The 24141-nt window shown below is 43.1% G+C and overlaps 1 protein-coding gene across 1 annotated transcript in view; it reads left to right on the forward strand.

Moving 5' to 3' along the window:
• Window positions 1-24141, forward strand: part of ENTHD1 (ENTH domain containing 1) — a 144782-nt gene that overhangs the window by 46740 nt on the left and 73901 nt on the right. The window contains exon 3 of the mRNA XM_062201876.1: window positions 16071-16189. Coding sequence (XP_062057860.1) covers window positions 16071-16189 — 119 coding nt within the window. The remainder of the gene's footprint in view (window positions 1-16070; window positions 16190-24141) is intronic.

The raw sequence follows: 24141 nt of genomic DNA on the forward strand, positions 1-24141 counted from the left end.
CCTCTCTCTCTCTGGCTCTACCTCTCTCTGTAACTCTGTTTTTCAAATAAATAAAATAAATCTTAAAAGAAAAAAAAGACTGACCAGCTAAGATGCCAACATCCCGTATCAGAGTAATGTGGATGTTGCTGTCTGAATCAGCTCACTGCGAATCCTTGGAGGAGTAGGCTATTGAGTTTCTGCCTCCCACGTGGGAGACCTGGATTGAGTTCCTGGCTCCCAGCTCTGCCATTGTGGGCATTTGGAGAGTGAACCAGTGCATGGGCCTCTCTGTCTCTCGTCCTCTCTCTGCTTCTGACCTGGAAAGGCAGTTCGTTGGAATTATAACAGTAAATATTACCCAGATGCTTCCGAAAGTAGTGGAACCTCTTTCTTTAAAGTACTCATTATTTTGAAATCTCAAAAAGCGATGTCAACCCCTTCTGAAATGGTGTTTTGGAGGCCTTGCGTTCAAAACTGATGCTAACAATAGAGCAGTGGAGAAAAAGAGCCACTCCCTTCACCCTTTGCTCTTCGTTACTCCTCTCGTTCTTCTTGTCTTTCCTTGCTGCTTTCCTGTTTCAATGTAAACACATAAGTACTGAATGTATTACTTGAAATTTGAATATCCAGAAATTTGGAGCTACAGCAGTGAATAAAATTCCTTTCAGCATGACATTAACATTGTAGTGATAGGGATGGATGATACACACATAAGCTAACTAGATATAAAATATGTCAGTAGCAAGTCCATAGGATACAGAAAGCAGGGTTGGAGAGTAACAGAGAGAGCTTTATGTTAGGTCATGTAGAAAGGAGGGCCTAAAGGAGGTACCGTTCTCTGAAGAGAGGAGAGAACTTCCACTTTGACTATGGCCTTGTCTAAATAAGGTCGGAGTTTGTGAACTCAGGAGACTTCCATAGCCTTGACAGCTCATGACAAGAGCCTCGGGTGATTACTGACATCATAAATAAGAGTGTCAATTGTTAAATCAACAACAAGAGTCACTGTGCACTTACTCCCCATGTAGGATCTCTGTCCTTAATGTGTTGTACTATGAGAATTAGCATAAATAATAGTCTTCAAATAGTACTTTATACTTTGTGTGTCTGTGTGGGTGCAAACTGTTGAAATCTTTACTTAGTATATACTGTTGATCTTCTGTATACAAAGATAATTAAAAATGAATCTTAATGAAGAATGGGGTGGGAGAGGGAGTAGGAGATGGGATGGTTTATGGGTGGGAGGGGAAAAAAAACGCTATAATCCAAAAGTTGTACTTTCAAAATTTATATTTATCAAATAAAAGTTTTCTAAAAAAAAAAAAAACACACAAAGAAAAAAATAAAAAAGGAGGGCTTTTGGAGAAGGTGACCCTTTAGTCGGAAACCTGAATGCGGGGAGAGAAGCATCCGTGCAGTCAGCAGAGGGAGCGCGGGGCGAGTGCTGGGAAGCGGGAGCCGCCTCAGCCCGGTGACGGTGACGGCAGCCCGAGAGGCCAGTCCCTGAGTTCCTTCCCAGGTGCCTCCGCGCTGAGCCGTTTTCGTGATTCCTACAGGAAGCTCTGGTTTATTGCTCTGTAATCACAGATTGCAGTTTGTTTCTTTGCTCCAAGTGATAGGCCCCCACTTGATGACGTATCTTATTCACTAGATTGAGCTCTCAATGATTCTTGACTTTTTTTTTAAAAGACCAGTTCACCTTCCAATGAAGTTTTGCTCCAAGTTTTCTTTTCACCACAAACATGTATTGAGTACCTATTTGCCAGCCACTGTTCCAGGCACAGCAAGAAAACTAGGTGTGTTTATGCTCTCGGGGAGGTTCTGTCTTGAGATGTACTGTTTGCTTTCACGGCTGTTTCCTAAAAAGACGCTCCAGAAGAGTTTGCTTAATGATTAATGATGGCATCGTTGAAATATATGACAAGTCAAAATAAAAACAGAACAACTGAAGGTGAATAGTGAATGTTGATGTAAATGCTATAATAGTCTTTGTTTCATATACTCAGTATGCTCCGTGTATATCTAGTTCTGTTTTCCATGAACTTTTTGAAGTACCTCTGTACATGCTACATACATAGATAGATATGTGTATTTGTGTTCAGAAAAGAGCAGCTGGGTTAAATCAGTTTAGTAGTACTGTTTCCCATGTAGACATTTGAATCTGCATCTGTACTTAAGGGAAGAAAGAAAACTGACACTTTGGGAGGGGGTGGGAAAAGATAAGAAAATAAATTGAGGGAGAATTCTTAGTGGGGCAGGAGAGCACTAAATGAAAGCTTCAGATGTGGGGATCACTTAGAGGTAGGCGTGTCTACCAGCAACATTGATCACTTAGAGGTAGGCGTGTCTACCAGCAACATTGATCACTTAGAGGTGGGCGTGTCTACCAGCAACAGCCATCACTTAGAGGTAGGCGTGTCTACCAGCAACATTGATCACTTAGAAGTAGGCGTGTCTACCAGCAACAGCCATCACTTAGAGGTGGGCGTGTCTACCAGCAACAGCCATCACTTAGAGGTGGGCGTGTCTACCAGCAACAGCCATCACTTAGAGGTGGGCGTGTCTACCAGCAACATTGATCACTTAGAGGTGGGCGTGTCTACCAGCAACAGCCATCACTTAGAGGTGGGCGTGTCTACCAGCAACAGCCATCACTTAGAGGTGGGCGTGTCTACCAGCAACATTGATCACTTAGAGGTGGGCGTGTCTACCAGCAACATTGATCACTTAGAGGTGGGCGTGTCTACCAGCAACAGCCATCACTTAGAGGTGGGCGTGTCTACCAGCAACAGCCATCACTTAGAGGTGGGCGTGTCTACCAGCAACAGCCATCACTTAGAGGTGGGCGTGTCTACCAGCAACAGCCATCACTTAGAGGTAGGCGCGTCTACCAGCAACAGCCATCACTTAGAAGTAGGTGCGTCTACCAGCAACAGCCATCACTTAGAAGTAGGCGTGTCTACCAGCAACAGCCATCACTTAGAAGTAGGCGTGTCTACCAGCAACAGCCATCACTTAGAAGTAGGTGCGTCTACCAGCAACAGCCATCACTTAGAAGTAGGCGTGTCTACAAGCAACAGCGATCACTTAGAAGTAGACGTGTCTACAAGTGACAGTTACAGAGGCCGTATAGTCCCAGCAGCTGCAAATGCTGGGGCTTTGTTTCTCTCTTCCCCAGGCAATCCAGAGTAGGTATTTTAGGATAAAAACAGGACTCTCCATGATGTTGGCTTCCAGGGCTATTTTGTGTCTTGTTGCTCCACCAGAATCAGCATTTTAGCTTCCCCTTCATGGTTCATAGTGGCTTAAGTTCCAGCCAAGAAAAGAGGTTGGGGAATGTGTTGTGGTATAGTGAGTTAAGCCACTGTTTGTAACACTGGCATACAAGTGCAGGCTTGAATCCCGGCTGTCCTACTTCCAATCCCGCTCCTTGCTCACGGCCCAAATACTTGAGTCGCTGCCACCCATGGGGAAGACTAGGATGGAGTTTCAGGCTCCTGGTTTCAGCCTGGTCCATACCTGACTGTTGTGGCCATGTAGGAAGTGAACCAGCAGATGAAGATCACTTTCTGTGTTTCACTTTCTCTCTCTATTGTTCCTGCTTTCAAGTAAATTAATCAATATTTTAAAAAAAATCCTTGGAAGGTGCATATTATGAAAAAACTATGCAAGGATTTCAGGTTTTTTGTGCCTAAATAAATATCTTAATCCCATTTTCTGTGAAGTTTTTGAAGTTTCTTCACATGTGGCCATCCAGCTAAGTGGAATAAAACAATACATTTGCATCTGTAGAGACTGTGGACACTCAAAGCAACTCATGAAGGACAAACTAAACACTGGACATTTCAGTTTGACAAGCTTAGCATCAGCATACCTTTGTAAGGCGTGGATAGCAGAAGGGATGTTTTCCTTCATCACAAAACTAAGCTTTCTTATTACTGAAAACAGCTGTTGGTGGATTATTCGTATCACTTTGTGTAGAAATTAAGGAAACACAGATTGGACCAAAGTTTTGCAAGAGGTAATTATTTGAATCCATGCATATAGGACCTCCTCTGGGACTGCGGAAATGAGGGAACAGTGTTTAAAGGTAGCCTAGAATGTCGAGAGGCGGTAGGATTCATGGATGATGGAGAACAAAGGGAGAAATTAAAGATGTCAGTAACATTTGAGTTAGGGAAAATGGAGGCAAGTAATTGTGCCATACAGGTAAATTTCCATTTCAAGATGTCTCTGAGTTACTTAGAGTGAAATGTAAAACAGAATGCGATGCTAGGCTTAGGAGCTAGAGCTGGAGCATCTGTGTCTTGCTGCTTTGTGGTAAATTAGCGAGGAAAATAGGTGCTTTCAAGAAGGTATTGTACACACATCAGCACTTCTTTTTTTTTTTTTTCTCCCCTAACCTTGGATGTTTTCCCCAAGTTTCTTTTTTTTTTTTTTAAGATTTATTTATTTATTTGAAAGTCAGAGTTACATAGAGAGAGGAGAGGCAGAGAGAGAGAGAGAGAGGTCCTCCATCCGCTGGTTCACTCCCCAGTTGGCCGCAATGGCCAGAGCTGCACCGATCCGAAGCCAGGAGCCAGGAGCCTCCTCCAGGTCTCCCATGTGGGTGCAGGGGCCCAAAGACCTGGGCCATCTTCCACTGCTTTCCCAGGCCACAGCAGAGAGCTGGATCAGAAGTGGAGCAGCCAGGTCTTGAACCGGCGATCATATGGGATGCCGGCGCCCCAGGCCAGGACGTTAACCCACTGCACCACAGTGCCAGCCCCTTCTCCAAGTTTCAATTCTGAAAGCTTGTGTGGTTTTCCAAACCCTTTGAAGGAAGAGATGAACTGAAGGGTAATGTGCACTTGATGGCAAGCAGAACACTACAAACAGCACAGTTACAACACTGCTCCTCTGAGCTGTGAGCATCAGTTAGGCCCCTTCCCTGGAGGCAGGAATCACTACAAAAACTACGGAAAGAGTGGTCTTCCATAGAGAGCTCTGTGTAGTAGTCTTTGCAGAGGACTTTGTCTGTATGGAAGAGGGATTGCTCTGGACCATGCCAGATGTCCTAGTGTTCTGTATCACGGAAGTACTCTCCCGCAGATCGTATATAATTGTTTTCCAACCAAAAGTTATGCTGCTATCATTTATTGATTCCAATAGGTTTTTGGTGGATTCTTTAGTATTTTCTTTGTACAAGATAATGTTGTGTGCAAAGACAGTTTGACTTCCTCTGTTCCAACTTACGTACCCATTACTTCTTTCTCTTCCCTAATTGCCATGGCTAGAGCTTCCAGTACCGTGTTGAATAGAAGTGGTGAAAGTGGGGATTCTTGTCTTGTTCTAGGTTTTAGAGGAAAATTTTTTAATTCTTCCTTGTTCGGTCTGATACTACCTGTGAGTTTGTCATATGTGGTCTTTATTGTGTTGTGGTACATTCCTTTTATATCCAGTTTTTAGAAACTATTCTTTGTATCATGAAAATAGGTTGAATTTTATTAGATGCTTTCTCTGCATCTATTAAAATGATCACATTGTTTTTGTGCTTTCTTCTGATGATGTGCTATATCTCACATTTATTGATTTGCATGTCTGAACCATCCTTGCATCCGTGGGATGGATCCCACTTGATCATAACGAATGATATTGTTAATGTGTTGCTGAGTTAAACATACTTGCAAACTATGCATCTGATAAAATGTTGAGTTCAACAAGAATATACAACATTTCTAGGTGTGAATATATTCCATACAGGAACTTCAAAATATATAAGGCAAAAATAGATAGAACTATAAAAAGTTAAAATATCTACCATCATAGTAAATGACTTCAAAACATGTGTTTCAATTATTGAGAGGTGAAATACATAAATAATTTCAAAAATATGGATTTTACAGTTGATTATATACTCATATGTTATAAAGCTTTTACATTTCAAAAAAAATTATATCACACAGAACCATTTTTTTCTGACCAAAATGCAATTACTTTTGAAGTCATGAAAAAAGTAGGACATTAAAGTTCCCATACATTTGAATGTGGAAACATTCCTAGAATCTAATAGAAGAAAGAGCTTCCTAATCTTTTTCCTCTTTGAGCTTTCAGCTTGGCCCTAGACATCACAGTGAAATGAGGAATGGAAATCAAAAGCATAAGGATCGAAATGGAAGAAGCAAACATTATTTACAGATGATAGAGTTTTCATTTAGAAAACTTGGAAAGATCTACAGACGTTTTAATAACAGTTTTAGTTGGCTGGCTATAACATCAAAACACAAAATCAGGTTATATTCTATATATGAAGATATTTTAAAATGTAGAAAATTGAATTAAAAGATCAGTTGATTTTGGTGCAGAAAAAGTTTGAAATCCATGCATCCGAGGAGTCTTTGAAAGTTCTTGGAAAATGTGTATTATGAAAAAACTGCATGGATTTCAAACTTTTTTTGCACCAAAATAAGTATCTTTTAATCCCACTTCCCATAAACAGTTTGAAGTGCCATTGTACCAGCCACAAACATTAACTAATCTTTTGAAAATACAATTTATACTAAATAAAAATTATCTACTTAGGAATAAATATTATAAAAAGTATATGAGATTTGTATGCTCAAAGTTAAAAGTTAATTGAAATATATTGAAGATCTATATAAATGGAGATATTCCATGCTTATCAAAATGCCCAATAAAGTAGATGTGACAGTTTCTCTCAGAATTGTACAGACATGGTACCATTGATATTTTAAGCCAGACAGTTCTTTGTTGAGGGGGCTGTGTATTGCAGGATGTTTGGTGTTATCCCTGGCCTCTACCCACTGGCTGCTGTTAGCACATATTCCCTTCCTGTTGTGAGAATCAAAAATGTCTGCATAGTGCCCCAGGGCCCCGCAGGACCAAAACTGTCTGCCGTGGAGAACTACTGGCTCAGTGCAATTAGAATCAAAGTCCAGAAAGAATTTTTAAAATTGAATTTGATGGACTGATTCCAAAATTCGTGTGGAAGGATCAAAAAGGTCAAGAATATTTAAAACATCCCTGAAGATAAATAAGATGGAGGGCTTGCTTTTCCAAATAACAAGACTAAAACTCCAGCAATCATGACAGTGGGTACTGAGGCAAAGCGACTCATGGACAAATGGAACGAACTACAGCACCCAGAATACCTTTGTAACTATAGATTCTTAGTAAGTGACAGAAGTGACATTTCAGATTGATGGGCAAAAGATGAATTGCACAATAGATAGCACTGGCACAGTTATCCAAATAATGTGTATAAAAATTCAGGAGGATGTCTTTTTTACCTTGGGGTAAAGAAAGATTTTTTTTTAAATATAGCACCAAAAAAATGCAAACAATTTTAAAAAGCAGCAGCCAGGATCCTGAGAACAAACCCAGTGACCCTTGCCTCAATACAGTCTCCTCCCCCTCGACCGGAGCTGTCCATGTGATGAATGGTCACTCTCAGGATAGTGAAATTATATGGCGAAAAGATCATCCAGGTGGACCCATCAAGTCGCCGTGGACCCTTTCCAGGCAGAGCTGCTTTAAAAGCGGCACTGGTGGCGGACGAGGAAGTCAGAGTGATTCTGAGGTTGAGGGTTCCAAGCACCATTACTGGCCTGAAGAGGGGATGATACGAAGCGCAAGTCCTCCAGAAGCCGAGAATAGCCCCTGGCTGCCAGCCAGCAAGAAAATGGGGCCCTGAGACCCACCCCCACGAGGAGCTGGGTTCTGCCGCAGCTGAAGGAGCTTGAAGTGACTTCCCCAGGGTCTCCGGATGAGAATGCAGCTTGGCCGATGCTTTGATTGGGCCTTGTGAGACACAAAAGTAGAGGACTCCCTCCACCTCCCTCAACTCGTGGTCCACAGAACTGTGGGATAATGAAAGGATGTTGTTTTAACCAGCTGGGTTTGTGGTCATTTGCTACAGCAGCAGTAGAAAATTAGTAAAACTATATTAAGGGGCCAGTGATACAGCTAGTTAAGCTGCTGCCTGCAACACCAGCATCCTGTATCAGAGTGCTGGTTCAAGTCCCAGCTGCTCTTTTTCCTATCCAGCTTCCTGCTAACATGCCTGGGATAGCGGCTGAAGATAGCCCAAATACCTAGGCCCCCTACCACCCATGTGGGAGATCAAGATGGAGTTCCTGGCTTCTGACTTCCACTTGGACCAGACCTAGCTGTTGGAGAAATTTGGAATAAACCAATGGATGGAAGATCTCTCTCACTCTCTGCTCTTCTGCCTTTCAAATAAATATAAATAAATCAGTCTTAAAAAAACCATTTTAGGGGTCGGGACTATGACAGAGTGGGTAAAGCCGCCACCTGCAGTGCTGGCATCCCATATGGGCATGGGTTCAAGTCCTGGCTGCTCCACTTCCGATCCAGCTCTCCACTATGGCCTAGGAAAGCAACAGAAGCTGGCCCAAGTCCTTGGGCCCCTGCACCCAAGTAGGAGACCCGGAAGAAGCTCCTGGCTTTGGATCCTCCTAGCTCTGGCCTTTGCTGCCATTTGGGGAGTGAACCAGTGGACGTTGGCTATGCTTTCAGGGTTACATTCAAAATATCTGCACAGACCAATGTCAAGGCCTTTCCCCTATTTTCTTCTAGTTTTTTTTTTTTTTTGAAGATTTATTTTTTATTTGAGAGGCAAAGTGAGAGGGAAAGACAGACCAGTTTGTTTTCTCCTCCACACTGCAGTCTGTGGGTAGCAAGGAGGAAGAGGAGACCTCAGCTCAGGCCCTGTGCAACCTTGTGTAGACGACCTGGACTCTGCCCTGATTCCGAGTCTGTTGTACAAGGTCTTGCTCATTGCCCCCAGACGGGCTATGTCTCCTAGTCTGATGGTGGGGAGATTGTTGGGGAGGTACCCTCCAGCTTCAGGTCAGTCCCTCTGCCCCCCGCCCCGCCCTATTCAATGTGAAACTGTGGCTTACGTTTCCATTAAAATGTCAGCACCTTTATGACTCACTCCGTTACACTCGATTTTTTTCCTGGTTATTTCCATCTCTCCACCACCATAAGGGAGAAAAAGCATTGTCCATTAGTTCCACTTTGCTAAATACATGGATATTGATGAGACGTCTCCAGATCCTGTCAGCTAACCAGGCTCTCTTCTGGGGAGGAAGGGATGCCCTCAATCTTGCTTCTCTCCTCCACCGCCAGTTCCTTCTCTCTTCCTTCTGGAAGCTACCCCCAGCCACATCTGTGACCTTCCTAGAGTGCTGTCACAACATGGACTGTTAGTGATGGCAACTCACGGTTGCGGTCTCACTCTGTTCTCTTCACTCAGGAAACAGCTACTGGATATGAAAACCTGCGTTTGCAGTACTGTTTATTTCTTCTTGTCCCTGGAGCTGAGCAGTTAACAAAGTCTGTGACTCTTCCTGTTCCCCATTATTCTTTATAACAACTACTGGAATTGTCTCCAATTTCATGTGCTATTTTTAGTAAAATAGGGAAATAAAATTGTCTTAACTCCCCCTTTTTAAGATCTCCAGCATAAAAGTTAGTCCTTCTTTTTATTATCTACGTATTTCAAATTTAATTAAAAATATGCTTAAACTTCTCTGCTGTCTTGCTCTTCATCCTTCTGTTTTCACATTAAAAAAAAAAAAAAAGCCTTTCCCCACTAATCTCAAAATTCGCCTTTCAAGAAAGACTTGGAGTGTTTGCACACTGCGTCCTGTCCTGGACGTGGAGCAGGAAGGCCGAGATGTGGTGGTGTTGCCGTGGTCCCCTCCCAGGGCCTCCCTCCTGCTGGGGCCGTGAGTCCTCTGGGAATTCCCAGCAGCTAAAGAGAGGCCTTTTGCCCCAGGTCACGTCCCTTGCCTGAAGGAACTTACACCCAAAGGCTTGTGGATGTGGTCCAGCCCCCTGGCTTCAAGGTATGACAACTGTGAAGAGCCATGCCAACTCAAAGCTTCTAGAAGGATCGCGGAGTCCGCTGTTGCACGCACGTGACAGTTCGGTTTCTTCCCTGGCACAATCCTGCCTCCCTCTCTCCTCCCTGAGAACTGTTTCTAGGCAGCTTCCTAACATGTCTCCCCTATGGAAATCTCAGGGAATCTTTTTCCTGGGGAACCCAACCCATGGTGATTTTACCTCTGTATTTCAAATACAGGTCAATAACAATATGCATGCAAAAAATAGAGAATAAATAAAGCAACAAATGGGGCAAAATGTTTACAATTGGTGGATTTAGATGAAAAGTTTACGAGTTCTTTGTACTATTTTTACAACTTTTCTGTAAGTTTAAAATTATAAAATTAAGCTTAAAAAAGTAGGACAAATATAAATTACTTGAAGATGTTTATGTGTAATTATGCTCCAAGATAAAGAAATCTGAGTCGAGGTTTCAATATCACGATCCTGCAAAAGTTATATATAAACTTACTACCATGGGGCCGGCGCCATGGCGCAGTAGGTTAGTCCTCCACCTGCGGCACTGGCATCCCACATGGGCACCGGTTCTAGTCCTGGCTGCTCCTCTTCCAGTCTAGCTCTCTGCTGTGGCTTGGGAAAAGCAGTAGAAGATGGCCCAAGTGCTTGGGCCCCTGCACCTGCATGGGAGACCAGGAAGAAGCTCCTGGCTCCTAGCTTTGGATCGGCACAGCTCCAACTGTTGTGGCCATTTAATGGGGAAGGAAGACCTTTCTCTCTGTCTCTCCTTTTCACTGTAACTCTACCTTTCAAATACATAAATAAATAAATAAATCTTAAAAAAAAAAAACTTACTACCATGAGATTTATTTTGTATCTTGCCTGTTTTTTTCAAACCACTGAATATTTTCTGTGATGGAATTCACTTGTCTATTAAAATTAATTTTGTTAAGTAAATGGCCTAATTTACTTAGATTATACCTGGATGGGCAGTGTAGATTAATGGAAACAGTGGTTACTAGTTGCTAAATAATTAACAGAACAGTTTGGAAATTTAATTTGTGGAGCATTTCAGTCCCAAAGTATGCTGTGCTGTCGTTGATATCCTACAGTTTGCGTGCCAATTTGGTATCTCATCTGAGAAACCTGACTGGGTTTACCAGTTCTGCCTTGTGGTGTTATCTGAGAGGTACAGGCTCAGAAAGATCTAGAGCTCTTGTGAGATAATTTTTCCGAAGCCGCGCAGCCGTGATAGCTGGGCACTTATCTTGGGAGGAGTCACTGGCTGCTCCCAGTGGCATCTTCACTTTTTCCTGAGGTTTCCATTCGCATGCTCGCCTTCCTCCGCTGTGGCTTCAGTCTCAGTTGACAAATAGCTTAAGATGTCAAAGGGACTGCATTTCCATGAAGGAGAAGAAACAAATGTCACCCGGTCTAACACCTAATCTAATTAAGCACACCTCACCTCCAGTGTTTTGTTGATGCTAATAAACAAGTGAATTTCCATACTCTCACAGTATCCTAACTGCCTTCTCTCACCATAAGGTAGATTTATAGCATTTTGTTATTCTAGGTCAAATGCATCTCCAAATATGCAAGTTATTTTTCCTTTCCAGTTCTTCCTATTCTATTTCTCTCACAATTTACTTCAAAATTGACTTTCTGAGATTTTTTTATTAACTTATTTCTGTGATGTCTAAAACTCAAGTCCATATCATTTTCAAAGATAATTTTGTTGCTGGATGCTGGAAGAGTGGTAATATAGTTGCTGATTAAATCCAGCAAAAGTAGATGATCTAAGCCCCAAGTCACCCCTGTTTGCCAGTATTAATTATAGTCTCCAGGTTCAGAACGAGACCATTTTAATTACTCATTTTCATATGGAGTTACAACAAAATGAAAAGCCGTGGCTGCAAATGGAACGTTGTTATTGCTTCAGAACCCCTGGCACCTGCCAGACCTGGTGCTTTAGACTACATGGTCTCCCTTCCTCTGAGCTGATTGGAATCCCAGGAATCCTTCAAAGCCTTGTTCAAAGTTTACTCTCTGTTTGAGGTTCTTTCTGATTACTCTGATGTACATTATTTCCCCCTCCTTAGAGTGTCTACTCTTGCAGTTTAGTTATCAAGAACATTTGGCTTACAATTGTTCTGTTTCCTAGAAGTCTGTATGTTAGACTGCAGTCCCTGGGCCCTTAAAGGCAAGCACTGTGTCTTGTACTATCAATTTTCAAGATGCTTTTCATGCATAACCCCCAAAGGGAGAAGGAGAGGTGGGGAGAGGGAGAGAGAGGGGGAGAGGGGGAGGCTGAAGTCAAGAGCCAGGAGCTTCTTTGGGTCTCCCACATGGGTACAGGGTCCCCAGTACTTGCACCCTCCTCTGCTGCTTTTCCCAGGCACACTAGCAGGGAGCTAGATCGGAAGTGGAGCCACCAGGACTCAAACCAGCGCCCGAATGGGATGCTGGCATTGCAAGGCAGTGGGTTAACCTCCTACACCACAAAGCCTGTCCCTACTCACACATTTTTAAGGTGACATGAATAATGTTGTAATTATAAATAACTATAAAGGAAATAATCCTGACATGTTGTAAATATTGACATTAGAGACAAAAGAAAAGAAAAATAAAACAAAATTGCTATATCAGTCTTAATATATAGAGTACAAAAAAAGTAATGTATATGAGCGAAATTGACATTTTGAGATTCGATTATTTTTTATAGCCTTTGTCTAAACTCTTGAGGAACAGTGATTTTTTTTTTACTTACTACTTGTTGGATTCTTTATTTAGTGGAAGGTTACGCTTATAATTATAAAGAAAATTGAAAGTATATCATTATAAAAATTAAAAGAAAAATAAGAAAAGGATTAGGCTCTTAAAACTGCATATGTGAAATATATGAAATTTGTTCCATTTTTATAAATGAAAAAAATTTTTTAAATAATGAGTAATGAAAAAAAGTATCTAAAGGAATCTACATGCTATTGTGATTGATCCTTATAGTCATTTTTGTTTTCTTTAACTGGTGGGACTTTTTTATCATTCCTTTTTTCCTTAGATTCATATTCTGATTGCATTTTCTTCACAGAATTTTATCCTAATATAAAATATCTTTATGTTTGGAAGCCTTCTGTACATCAAACGTGTATATCAATTGAAATTGTTTTTCAAGATTTTCTGTAACCAAAGATTTGAAGTGGTTAAATATTCCTTCTTGGTTGATGTGTCATTACAATTACTGTTATTATACAACCATTCAAGCCACATAAATATATTATAAATCCTTAAAAATACTTATCAAATGTAAACTGTTGGGAAAACATGCTTTTATGAGATCCATGGACTATTCATTTACCCACATGTATTGCTTATTATTAGATACAACATTACTTATTGTTAGATACAAGCAGAATTCAGCATAAATTCTGTCTCTGTTTTACATTTTTACAGATGCAAATGTTGAGAAAGTCTGTTCACATAAATTGTAGGCAGAACTAGAGGGAGTTTTATTATAGCAATGTCAATCAATTCTATGAATTCTTTCCAAGTAATATGCCAAAAATTACCCAGTGATTTATTATAAAAATATTTTTCATCTCTTGTTGGTTGTTAATTAGATTTTTCTAAAGTGTTGTTAAATGCAAAGAATTGGAAACAACCTGCTTAGAAAATGATTTGTTAAATAATCATTAGGAGTAATTTACTCTCTCAATTTCTGGGAATGATACCAAAAATTATGTACCAAAATTTATCAAGTAACTGTTAAGTAAAGCTGTTATACTTTAACCCAATATATTCAGAAGTGTGAGAAAGATTAAAATGTTAATCACAGAATATCCCTGTTCAAATAATAATTTTTGACAGATAATTTTATTCTATCATATGTTTTGAATATGTTTTATAGTTCTTCAGAAAAACTGTGGATTTGATTTATTCGTTTTTTGAAAATATTTACCATTTAACCTAGTTGGCTAAATGGGATCTAAAGTTTTACCAGAAAACATGTTACTGTATTGATTCTGATGCTGTGTAAACACTACCACGATTGTCTCACACTCCTCTCTGTCCCTGTTGGCGTCTGTTGGGTTGATGACGTGATGGCAGAAGGACTGTGCCTCCCTGCTTCTGCTGCTCCCGGGAGCTCCTCCTTGGGAGGGATGCACTGTGTGACAGCAGTGGGGGAAGCTCGCCCTCTGTCCTGCTGCCCCGTTCTGTAAGCTCAGTCTCTGAATGCAGGCATCCTAGTGTGGACCAAAACACCCTTACGTTTGCTGTGCTTTGCCATTAGAGAAATATAAACAGAACCGAGCAGACCTCGACGACCCCCCTGTCTGTTTTGTGCCTTAGTTAACAGGGCCTTCCCCTGTCAGTTCCATTTACTCTTGTTTGGTGCCATCATAAAATGGGTGGGGAATGTTTCTCTTGTGTAAAGTGGGAGAGAAGTGATTATGAGAAGGAAGGGGAAGAACTAGCATTGCCAGGTGGATGAGCTGTTGGAAAGAAGATGTGGAAATTGTGGATCTCAGAGGTGGTTCCTGTGGAACTATCTGTGCCTAGCTAGCATTTGAGAAGTCTTTCTGTGCCCTCAAATAATGTGCATACAGCAGTTTGAGGATAGCGTTCTTACAGAACACTGTAATAGAAAAAAGTACCAATACTTTTAGAGTTTGTATAAATACCTAATAATTAGCCTAGGAAAGAAAAGGATATTAAGATCATGAAAACATTAGCAAAAATCTATAAACAAAAATACAAGTTTATCTTCATTGGTGAATTTTTCCTTTTATTTTTAAATTAAGAATTTTTAACTATTAAAAGTTCTTATCAAATGTATATATTTCTGATCGGTTTCTTTTGGAACAGATGTAATTCAAACTGTAGTAATAAATTTTTTAAAATTTATTTGAAAGGCAGGGTTAGAGAGAGGAAAAGATAGAGAGAGGGAGAGAAATCTTCCATCCATCCACTGGTTCACTCCCTAAATGACTGCAACAGCCAGGCCTGTGCCAGGCCGAAGTCAGGAGCCCAGAGCTTATTCTGGGTCTCCCACATGGGTGGTAGGGACCCAAACACGTGGGCCATCTTCTGCTGCTTTCCCAGCCACAATGGCAGGGAGCTGGATTGGAAGTGGAACCCTTTCAGGATGCTGGCATCTCAGGCAATGGTTTAACCCACTATGTCATATGCCAGTACCAGTAAAATTCTTTAAAAATTTTTTTAAAGATTTATTTATTTTAAAGGCAGAACTACAGAAAGAGAGACAGAGATCTTCCATCCACTGGTTCACTCCCCAAATGGCCACTACGGGCAGAACTGAGCTGATTCAAAGCCAGGAGCCAGGAGCTTCTTCTTGGTCTCCCATGTGGGTGCAAGGACCCAAGCACTTGGGCCATCTTCCACTGCTTCCCATGTGCATCAGCAAGGAACTGGATCAGAAGTGGAGCAGCTGGGACACAAACTGGCACCCATATGGTTTGCCAGCACTGCAGGCGCAGGCTTTACCTGCTATGCCACAGCGCCAACCCCTCTTTTAAATATTAATTAGAATAATTATGGTTGCCTTCTTTGCTAAAATTTCAGTTGAATAATTTTTATATTTTCAATCTCTTTATTATACTTTATTTTTTATTTTTCTTTATTTACTTGAGAGGTAGAGTTACAGACAGAGGGAAGGAGAGACAGAAAGTTCTTCCATCCACTGGTTCACTCCCCAAATAGCCACAATGGCCAGAGCTGGGTCAATCCGAAACCAGGAGCCAGGAGCTTCTTTCAGGTCTCCAAAGTGCGTGCAGGGGCCCAAGCACTTGAGCCATCTGCTGCTGCTTTCCCAGGCCACAGCAGAGAGCTGGATGGGAAGAGGAGCAGCTGGGACAGAACTGGCGTCCATATGGGATGCAGGTGCCACAGGCAGAGGCTTAGCCTGCTAGGCCACAGCGCCGGCCCCTATACTTTTATTTTTAAACAAGATATTTCAGATAACAAAACTGGAACAGAGTTGCGGAAGTAAGAAAGGGCTAGAGTTTCTCAGTTGTGTTTTGTAAGTCAGTCTGTACTTGTTGTGTCTTATAAAGAGTTATATTAAAGTGATGAATACTCATAGGTAACCGCTGGCAGACAATGTAGATTAGGGAGGCAAAGTGAATCTTCAAATTGTGAACTGCTGTGAGAACATCACTGTCTTCTGCCAAGGTAAAATCTTAGCTTTATGTTGTTGACAGAAAACGCTTCCAAGGCAGGGCTGAAACAAGAGCAGTGCCAAGACACTCAGTTGCCTGCTGGGACTGCGTTGTCCCAGGAATCTCTGCCGCTTGTGTTTAGTGCATGGAAATCAACAGAGGTAAGTCGCTTCCCGCTGCCGCAGCGGCACACTGCCACCCACTCCATGCCTGGAAACAGCACACATGAATTACCGACAGCTCCGCAGGTCAGGATTCTGACTCCGGTCTCCCTGGGCCGAAGTCAGGGTGTCCGCAGGCTGCTTCCCCTCCGAGGTCCCGGGGGACAGCCTCTCTGTCACTTGCTCCAGCTTCTCCTTCCAGGAGAACTTAGCTTGTCTCTTAACTTGGTTTCTTTGTGTCTTTTGTTATACAGGATTTTAAATATGAGTAAGATCAAATTATCCAAGTTTTCCTTTATGGTGTGTGCTTTTTAAAACATCTTAAGGTATTGTTCTTTAAACTGGTATAATAAAAACCTCTTATTTCTTCTTCTAAGTGCTGAGGTCCTGTGTCCTCTAGGATTCCACTGTGCAATGTCAGAGGTCTTATTTTATTTGTACCTTTATGTGTGCATAGACAACGTGTAATTTATTAAATAATCCGTCTTTATTCATTTAAAATTCTTATCATTGTGAAATAATTGTAGGAGGTTAAAAAAATTACAGAAGTCTCCTGTCCCCTTCACCCAGCTTTCCCTGGCGTGCACATCTTACACAGCTGTGGCACAGTATCAAAGCCAGGGAACGCCCTGGCATCTTAGTGCTGACCAGTCTACAGTCTACAAGCCCTATTCAGTGTTCAGCTTCTCAACTCAGTATTCAGTTTTGTTTTTTAACCTTGCATTTGTATATGTTGTGATGTGGTCTGTGCAGTTTTATCCCATGTATAGATTTGCGTAGCCATCATCACAGGTATGAAGCACAGCTATTCCATCCCCTCCTCACCAAGGAAGCCCTTCATGCTGCCCACCTTGTCCCCATCCCCTGGCAACCACTAACCTTTCCTCTGTCTCTATCGTTGTCCTTTCTAGACTGTTACATGAGTAGAATCAGATAGCCTGGAACCGTTTTGAGATTTAACGCTCTTGGGATCCATTTAGGCCGTTGCACATATCAGCAGTGTGTTCCTTTTTATTACCGTGTAGTGGGTCATTGTAATGATGTACCAGTTTGTGCACCCATTCACCCATTGAAGAATATTTGGGTGTCTCCAGTTTTTGGTTATGTATTAAGAAAGCTGCTGTGAACATTCGTGAGCAGGTTTTTGTGTATGAAGTTTTCATATGTGTGGGAGAAGGATTGGAGTGTGTTATTTCTGGGCTACATGATAAGCGCAGAAACTGCCAGGCTGCTTCCTGAGCGACTGTTCTGTTTCATGTGCCCACCAGCAGTGTAGGAGATGCGCGTCCTCTGCCTCCTCACCGACTTCTGGTGTTGCCACTGGTTTTATTTTGGGTATTCTGATAAGCCTGTAGTGGATAAGCCAATGTGGCTATATCTATATCTATATCTATATCTATATCTATATCTGTATCTATCTCTATATCTATCTCTATATCTATCTATCTATATCTACCTATATCTATCTATCTATCTATCTATCTATCTATCTATATATTGCATTTCCCAAATGGCTAATGCTGTTGAGCTTATGGGCTTATTTGTCCCATACGACCTCTCCTTGGTGAAATGTATGCTCATATCTTTGGTCATTTTCTGATTGAATTGTTTGTTCTTTACGTTTGAGTTTTGTGAGTTTTTCATATATTCTGGATACAAGTCCTTTATCAGATATGTTATCTGCATGTATTTTCTTCCAACATGTGGTTTTTCGTGTTTTTTTTAAGACTTACTTTATTATTTGAAAGGCAGAGTTACAGATAGAGAGAGAGAGAGAGAGGTCTTCCATCTGTTGGTTCACTCCCCAGATGACTGCAATGACCAGGGATAGAAGAGACCAAAGACAGGAGCCAAGATCCTGGAGCTTCATCCCATTCTCCTATGTGGATGGCAGGGGCCCATGTACATGGGACCTCCTCCTCTGCTTTCCCAGGTCCATTAGCAGGGAGCTGGATCAGAAGTGGAGCAGCTGGGACTCGAACCAGCATCCATAAGGAACGCGGGTGTTGCAAGTAGTGGCTCAACCTGCTGTGTCACAGTGCCGGCCCCTGTTGTCTTTTCTTTTTAATAATATCTTTCACGGAGCAAAAGTTCCCCCTAAAAGTGGTATTTGACATTGAGGTCTATATTGTATTGTATATTGAGTTATTTTTGTATAAGGTGTGAGGTATAGAAGTTCTTGAGGCTTTTTTTTTTTTTGCCTACCCGTGGTCAATGATTCATCATTTGTTGGGAAGACTGGAGTGTCGCTGCGACACGTGCCTGTGTAGATTTTCTTTTTCTCTCCTCTGTCGCCCATGGGACTTTACAGCAGGAAGGCTTTTATCCCTGTTCAGTTCTAAAAAAGTTGTCTCTGATTTTCTTCAGTTATTTTCTATTGCTTATTCTCATTTTTCTCTCTTTATGGACTCTTACCTGGATGTTAGTGATGCTCATTCTGTCTTCATATCTCTTTTTTTCTTTATAATTTCTATTCTTTAATTTGTTTTTCTTTGGTAAGAGTTTCTCAACCTGATCTTCCCATTTAATAATTTGTTCTCAGCTCTATCCATTCCATCTGTCTATGGTCACGGTTTCAACTATTCCATTTTTTAGATTATTTATTTATTTCAGAGGCAGAGAACTCCCATTTGAAGATTTTCTCCCTAGGTGCCCACAATTCCTGGGGCTGGGCCAGGGTGAAACCAAGTGCCAGGCCCCAAATGCTGCAGGGAAACCGGGTTGGTGTCCTGGAGTCGAGGAAAGTTTACAAGACGAGATGCAGTGGTGGGAGGAGAAGCAGCGGAGCTTTGTGTGTGTGTGAAACAGGGCGGCTCCCAGCACAGGGAGCACTGAGGTGTCACGGTCTGAGGGTGTTGGTATGTCTTCAACGCGTCATTTCCAAAGAGCAGATGCGGTGGGTACGCGTTAGCTACTGGGAGAACAGGGGCCGTTTTTAACAGAATTTCTTGTAACTTGTTTTTGTCGAAACCTAAATCTCGTTGTCCACTGGCAAATACTGCTACAACCGAACCTTCGTCCTGTTCTGCTCGGTGTGCACTTGCTGGCGAGTAGCTAAGGGATGGACGTAGTCTGGCCACTTCTAGTCCCAGGCTCCCTCACGACTGCGCCATCACCACTAGGGTGCTTGCTTTAGCGGGAAGGTGGAATCCAGGGCGCAGCCATGACTCAAACCCAGTTGCAGAGGTCCCAACCGGCAGCTTCACCAGTAGGCCAAACACCATCCCTGTTTCATCTGCGGTATTTCTCTGTTTTTATATCACATTGCTTATGTCCTTCCTTATTTATTTGAGTGTGTTTATTAAGCTTATTTTAAATTCCCGGTCCATCTTTTCTAATATCTATTCTATAATGAAATCTGCTGTGGAGGTTTTTATTTTTCTTTTCGAGTAGTTAGGTCCCTCAAATGACTGGTTACCCCAGAGGTAACTGTTGCTCTGTCCAGGATTGCTAATGGCTACACTTCAGTCTGTTGTCAGCCTTGTCAGTTTAAATGGGAGGTGGGGAAATGGACACCAGGGTGGACAGCACTTGTCCCCCTTCCTCCCAAAACCAGAGCTACTCATTCATTATTTTATTTGAGAGGTAGAGTTACAGACAGTGAGAGAGAGAGACAGAGAGAAAGGTCTTCCCTCCGTTGGTCCACTCTCCAAATGGCCACAACAGCCAGAACTACGTCGATCTGAAGCCAGGAACCAGGCGATTCCTCCCGGTCTCCCATGCGGATGCAGGGGCCCAAGGACTTGGGCCATCTTCTACTGCTCTCCCAGGCCATAGCAGAGAGCTGGATTGGAAGTGGCGCAACCGGGACTAGAACCAGCACCCATATGGGATGCTGGCACTGCAGGCAGAGGATTAACCAAGTGAGCCATGGCGCTGGCCCCAGGTCTTCATCTTTTATCTAAGAAGAAGTAGCTTTAGAGGAATAAACCTCTTCAATTGTAACCACGTCTCCACCTGGGGAGTTGGAAGAGGGGATGGAGAGGCACCCTCGTAAGTGGACCGGGATGGTCCCTGCTGAGTTTTCTCATCTCTACCCGCTCAGGGTTTCTGCACTAGCCCTAAGGTACTCCTGAGTCTGACTGTCCGAGGCGACGGACGGGGGTAACTCCACTCATCCTTCCCTATTTGTCCTAGCACTGCACAGGCCGGCTGCTGCCCTGGTCTTAGCCCAACACTGACCCCCTCAACCCGCACAGCACTGCGCCCGTTCAGAAGAGCACTGCCATCTCCCGGGGCCTCGCAGCTCTGAGGGAAGAGGAGCCAGCGGCAGCAGCGCCTGCCTGGCGCTGTGCTGGTGCTCTCGGCCTTCTTAGAGACCTGCTAACTCACTGCTGCTTCTTGTCCACGCGAAAGCACGCACACAGCAACAGGCGGCCTGGCCGCTCCTGACGTTGGTAGCATTCGAGGAGGGCACCAGCAGATGGTTCTCTCTCTCTCTCTCTTTCTTTCTCCCCCCTTCTTCCTTTCAAGTAAATGAAAATAAACATTTTTTTTCAAAACATGAATTTTTCCTTTCCAGTGAATTTATTTCGATAACTGCATTTTTCATGTCTAGGATCTCTCATTGGTTCTTGTTTTTATCCATTTGTACTTATTACATCTCTCTTTTTTTTTAAGGTTATTTATTTATTTATTTATTTTGACAGGCAGAGTTAGATAGTGAGTGAGAGAGACAGAAAGAAATGTCTTCCTTTTTCCGTTGGTTCACCCCCCAAGTGGCTACTACGGCTGGCGCGCTGCACCGATCTGAAGCCAGGAGCCAGGTGCTTCCTTCTGGTCTCCCATGTGGGTGCAGGGCCCAAGCACTTGGGCCATCCTCCACTGCCCTCCCAGGCCATAGCAGAGAACTGGCCTGGAAGAGGAGCAACTGGGACAGAATCCGGCGCCCTGACCGGGACTAGAACCCAGGGTGCCGGTGCTGCAGGCAGAGGATTAGCCTAGTAAGCCGCGGCGCCTGCCATCCATGTGTACTTATTAGATCTCTGTCCATTTTTGTTTCATGTTTACATTTTCCTTTACATTAACTTTATCCTTTCCATGGTCTTTTTGAAGACTAAACATTCTTTTTTGAAAAAAAAAATTTAATTGTATTCATTTGAAAGGCAGTGAAGGAGAGAGAGAGAGCGAGAGAGCGCTTCCTTTGCTGATTCATTCCCAGATGGCTGCAATAGCCAGGGCTGGGCCAGGCTGAAGCCAAGTTGAAGTCAGGAGCCAAGAACTCCATAGAGGTAGCAGGGGCCCAAGTACTTAGGCCATCTGCTGCTGCTTTCCCAGGCACATTAGCAGGGAGCTGAATTGGAAGTGGAGCAGCTGGGACTAGAACCTGCATTGCAATATGGTTGCTAGTGTTGCAGGCAGCTTAACCCACTGTACCACAATGCTGGCCCCCAAAACTAAAAAATCCCTACTTTTAAGTACTTTTTAGATTTATTATTCTCATCTTGTCAAGAGTGACTTCAGTTTTCTTTCTGTTTTGGATTACTGGGTTGTAAATTCATCTTGAGTGACTCAGTTTCCCACCCCTCCGGGGTGTGTGTGTCTCCTTCCCTCTCTTGCTTAATAGCCTTTCTCTCTCTCTTTTATTTTTAAAGATTTATTTTATTTATTTGAAACTCAAAGTTACACACAGAGAGAAGGAGAAGCAGAGAGAGAGAGAGAGAGACAGAGAGACAGAGAGAGAGACAGAGGTCTTCCATCGCTGGTTCACTCCCCAATTGGCCGCAACGGCCGGAGCTGCGCCGATCTGAAGCCAGGAGCCAGGAGCCTCCTCCGGGTCTCCCATGTGGTTGCAGGAGCCCAAGGACTTGGGCCATCTTCTACTGCTTTCCCAGGCCAGAGCAGAGAGCTGGGTCAGAAGTGGAGCACCCAGGACTCAAACCAGCCCATGTGGGATGCCAGCACTGCAGGCAGTGGCCCTAACCGCTACGCCACAGCGCCGGTCCCGTAACAGCTTTTCATTTGCTTCCTCCTGATGACTTACCCAAGTCCAGGACTTAAACTGACAGCATGGAGCTCCTCTTTTTTGCTGATATCAGAGATATTGCAGATGATCCCTAGACCAGGAATATAGTGGTTTACTTGATAGAGTAGTGGTTTTTTTATTATCATTTATTTTCATCTACTTAAAAAACAGAAGGGGACAGAGAGAGAGAGAGAGCGAGTGAGTGAGCGAGTGCATGGTCCACATATCAAGATATTCCATCTCCTGATTCACTACTCCAATGACTGCAACAGCCAGGACAGGGTCAGACTGAAACCAGGACCCAGAAACTTTGTCTGCATCCCCGACATGGGTGGGAAGGTCCCAGGCACTTGAACCATTGTCTGCTGCCTCCCAGAATGCACTAGCAGGACCCTGAATTGGAAGTGGAATATCCAGGACTTGGATCATCACTCCAACGTGGGACGCAGGCGTTCCCAAGTCACTGCTTAACACACTGCACCATAACACTTAGCCCAAAGGTTGTGTCCCTCACCCACCTGAAGATAGTGCTTGTGGAAGCCACCGCCCTAGGCTGCAATGACAGCAGGGTGTTTCAGCTTCCTCTATACGCAGGAGATCCCAATGCCTTCAGCGTGAGCCCATATTCAGCAGATGCCTGTCTTTGATGGGCACTTTTAATTGGTGTTTACTCCAGGCTCTTGGTTTTCTCTGCCTTTTTCTGGACCCAGAGCCCCAGAGGCCCACAGCTTTAACTTTCTTACCATTATGTGCCTCTGTTCATGTTCTCAGCCATAGAGTTGTTAATCTGGTTTTTTGAGATTACTGTATATATATATATATATATATATATATATTTATTTAAATTTTTTAACAGGCAGAGTGGACAGTGAGAGAGAGAGACAGAGAGAAAGGTCTTCCTTTGCCGTTGGTTCACCCTCCAATGGCCACCGCGGTTGGCGCGCTGCAGCCGGCGCACCGCGCTGATCCGATGGCAGGAGCCAGGTGCCTATCCTGGTCTCCCATGGGGTGCAGGGCCCAAGCGCTTGAGCCATCCTCCACTGCACTCCCTGGTCACAGCAGAGAGCTGGCCTGGAAGAGGGGCAGCCGGGACAGAATCCGGCGCCCTGACCAGGACTAGAACCCGGTGTGCTGGCGCCGCAAGGCGGAGGATTAGCCTAGTGAGCCGCGGCGCCGGCCAAGATTACTGTATATTTTTAATTTTCACATTCGTGTTTTCTCTTTCATCACTGTGTATTTGGGAAGGGAAGTATCGCTAAACTGTGAACGTGCAGAACCCTCCTAACTGCAAATCTATTCTGCTGTGACTGCAGCTATCTCGCTCAGTCCTGTGTTTGTCTACTTCCTGTGTGGCTCCCACACAATCAGGCTCTTTGGGAGTAGAAGCTTCTTCGTTACTGAATCTTCAGAGGACGCTTTTGTTTCCGTGGAGAAGTGAATGGACAGTGGACTGCACAGGTCTTCACGTCTCTGCGGAAGAGGACCGTGTGGCGCTGCCTGCCCCAGGCCCAGTGAGGGCGGTTGGAATTATCTTCTCCTGTCCTCAGCCCCTCCCCCCCCCCAACCTCCATTAGGTTTTGGATTCAGCTACTTTTCCAGCAGCTCAGAAATGTACATAAAATTGAAATTTCACTGTTCCATAATTGCTTAGTAGTTCACAGATTGAAAATACAGAGCTTATTTGACAAGATAAGACATTAAGTCAAAATTATTTTTTAATTTGAAATCCATCTATTTGCTGCTGATGGCTTTTAGGTAGAAAATAGTCTTGAATAATCTCATGTGCTTTGGAGCCAAAGACATAAATGCCACATGGTTGTTTTTTAAATCAGTCTTTAAATCCTGGTTTTTATTGTTTTTTCTTACTTTGATGAACCCACTTTTATTGATGTACGTTATCACTCAACCCCTTCTATCAATGGGAAAAAATGTGCCACTCTTCCCTCAAGAGAACTGTAGAAGCTGAAGTTCCCTTTTTCAAAGCATT

This window comes from Lepus europaeus, chromosome 10 (genome assembly GCF_033115175.1).
Source record: "Lepus europaeus isolate LE1 chromosome 10, mLepTim1.pri, whole genome shotgun sequence".
Classification (NCBI taxonomy): Eukaryota; Metazoa; Chordata; class Mammalia; order Lagomorpha; family Leporidae; genus Lepus; species Lepus europaeus.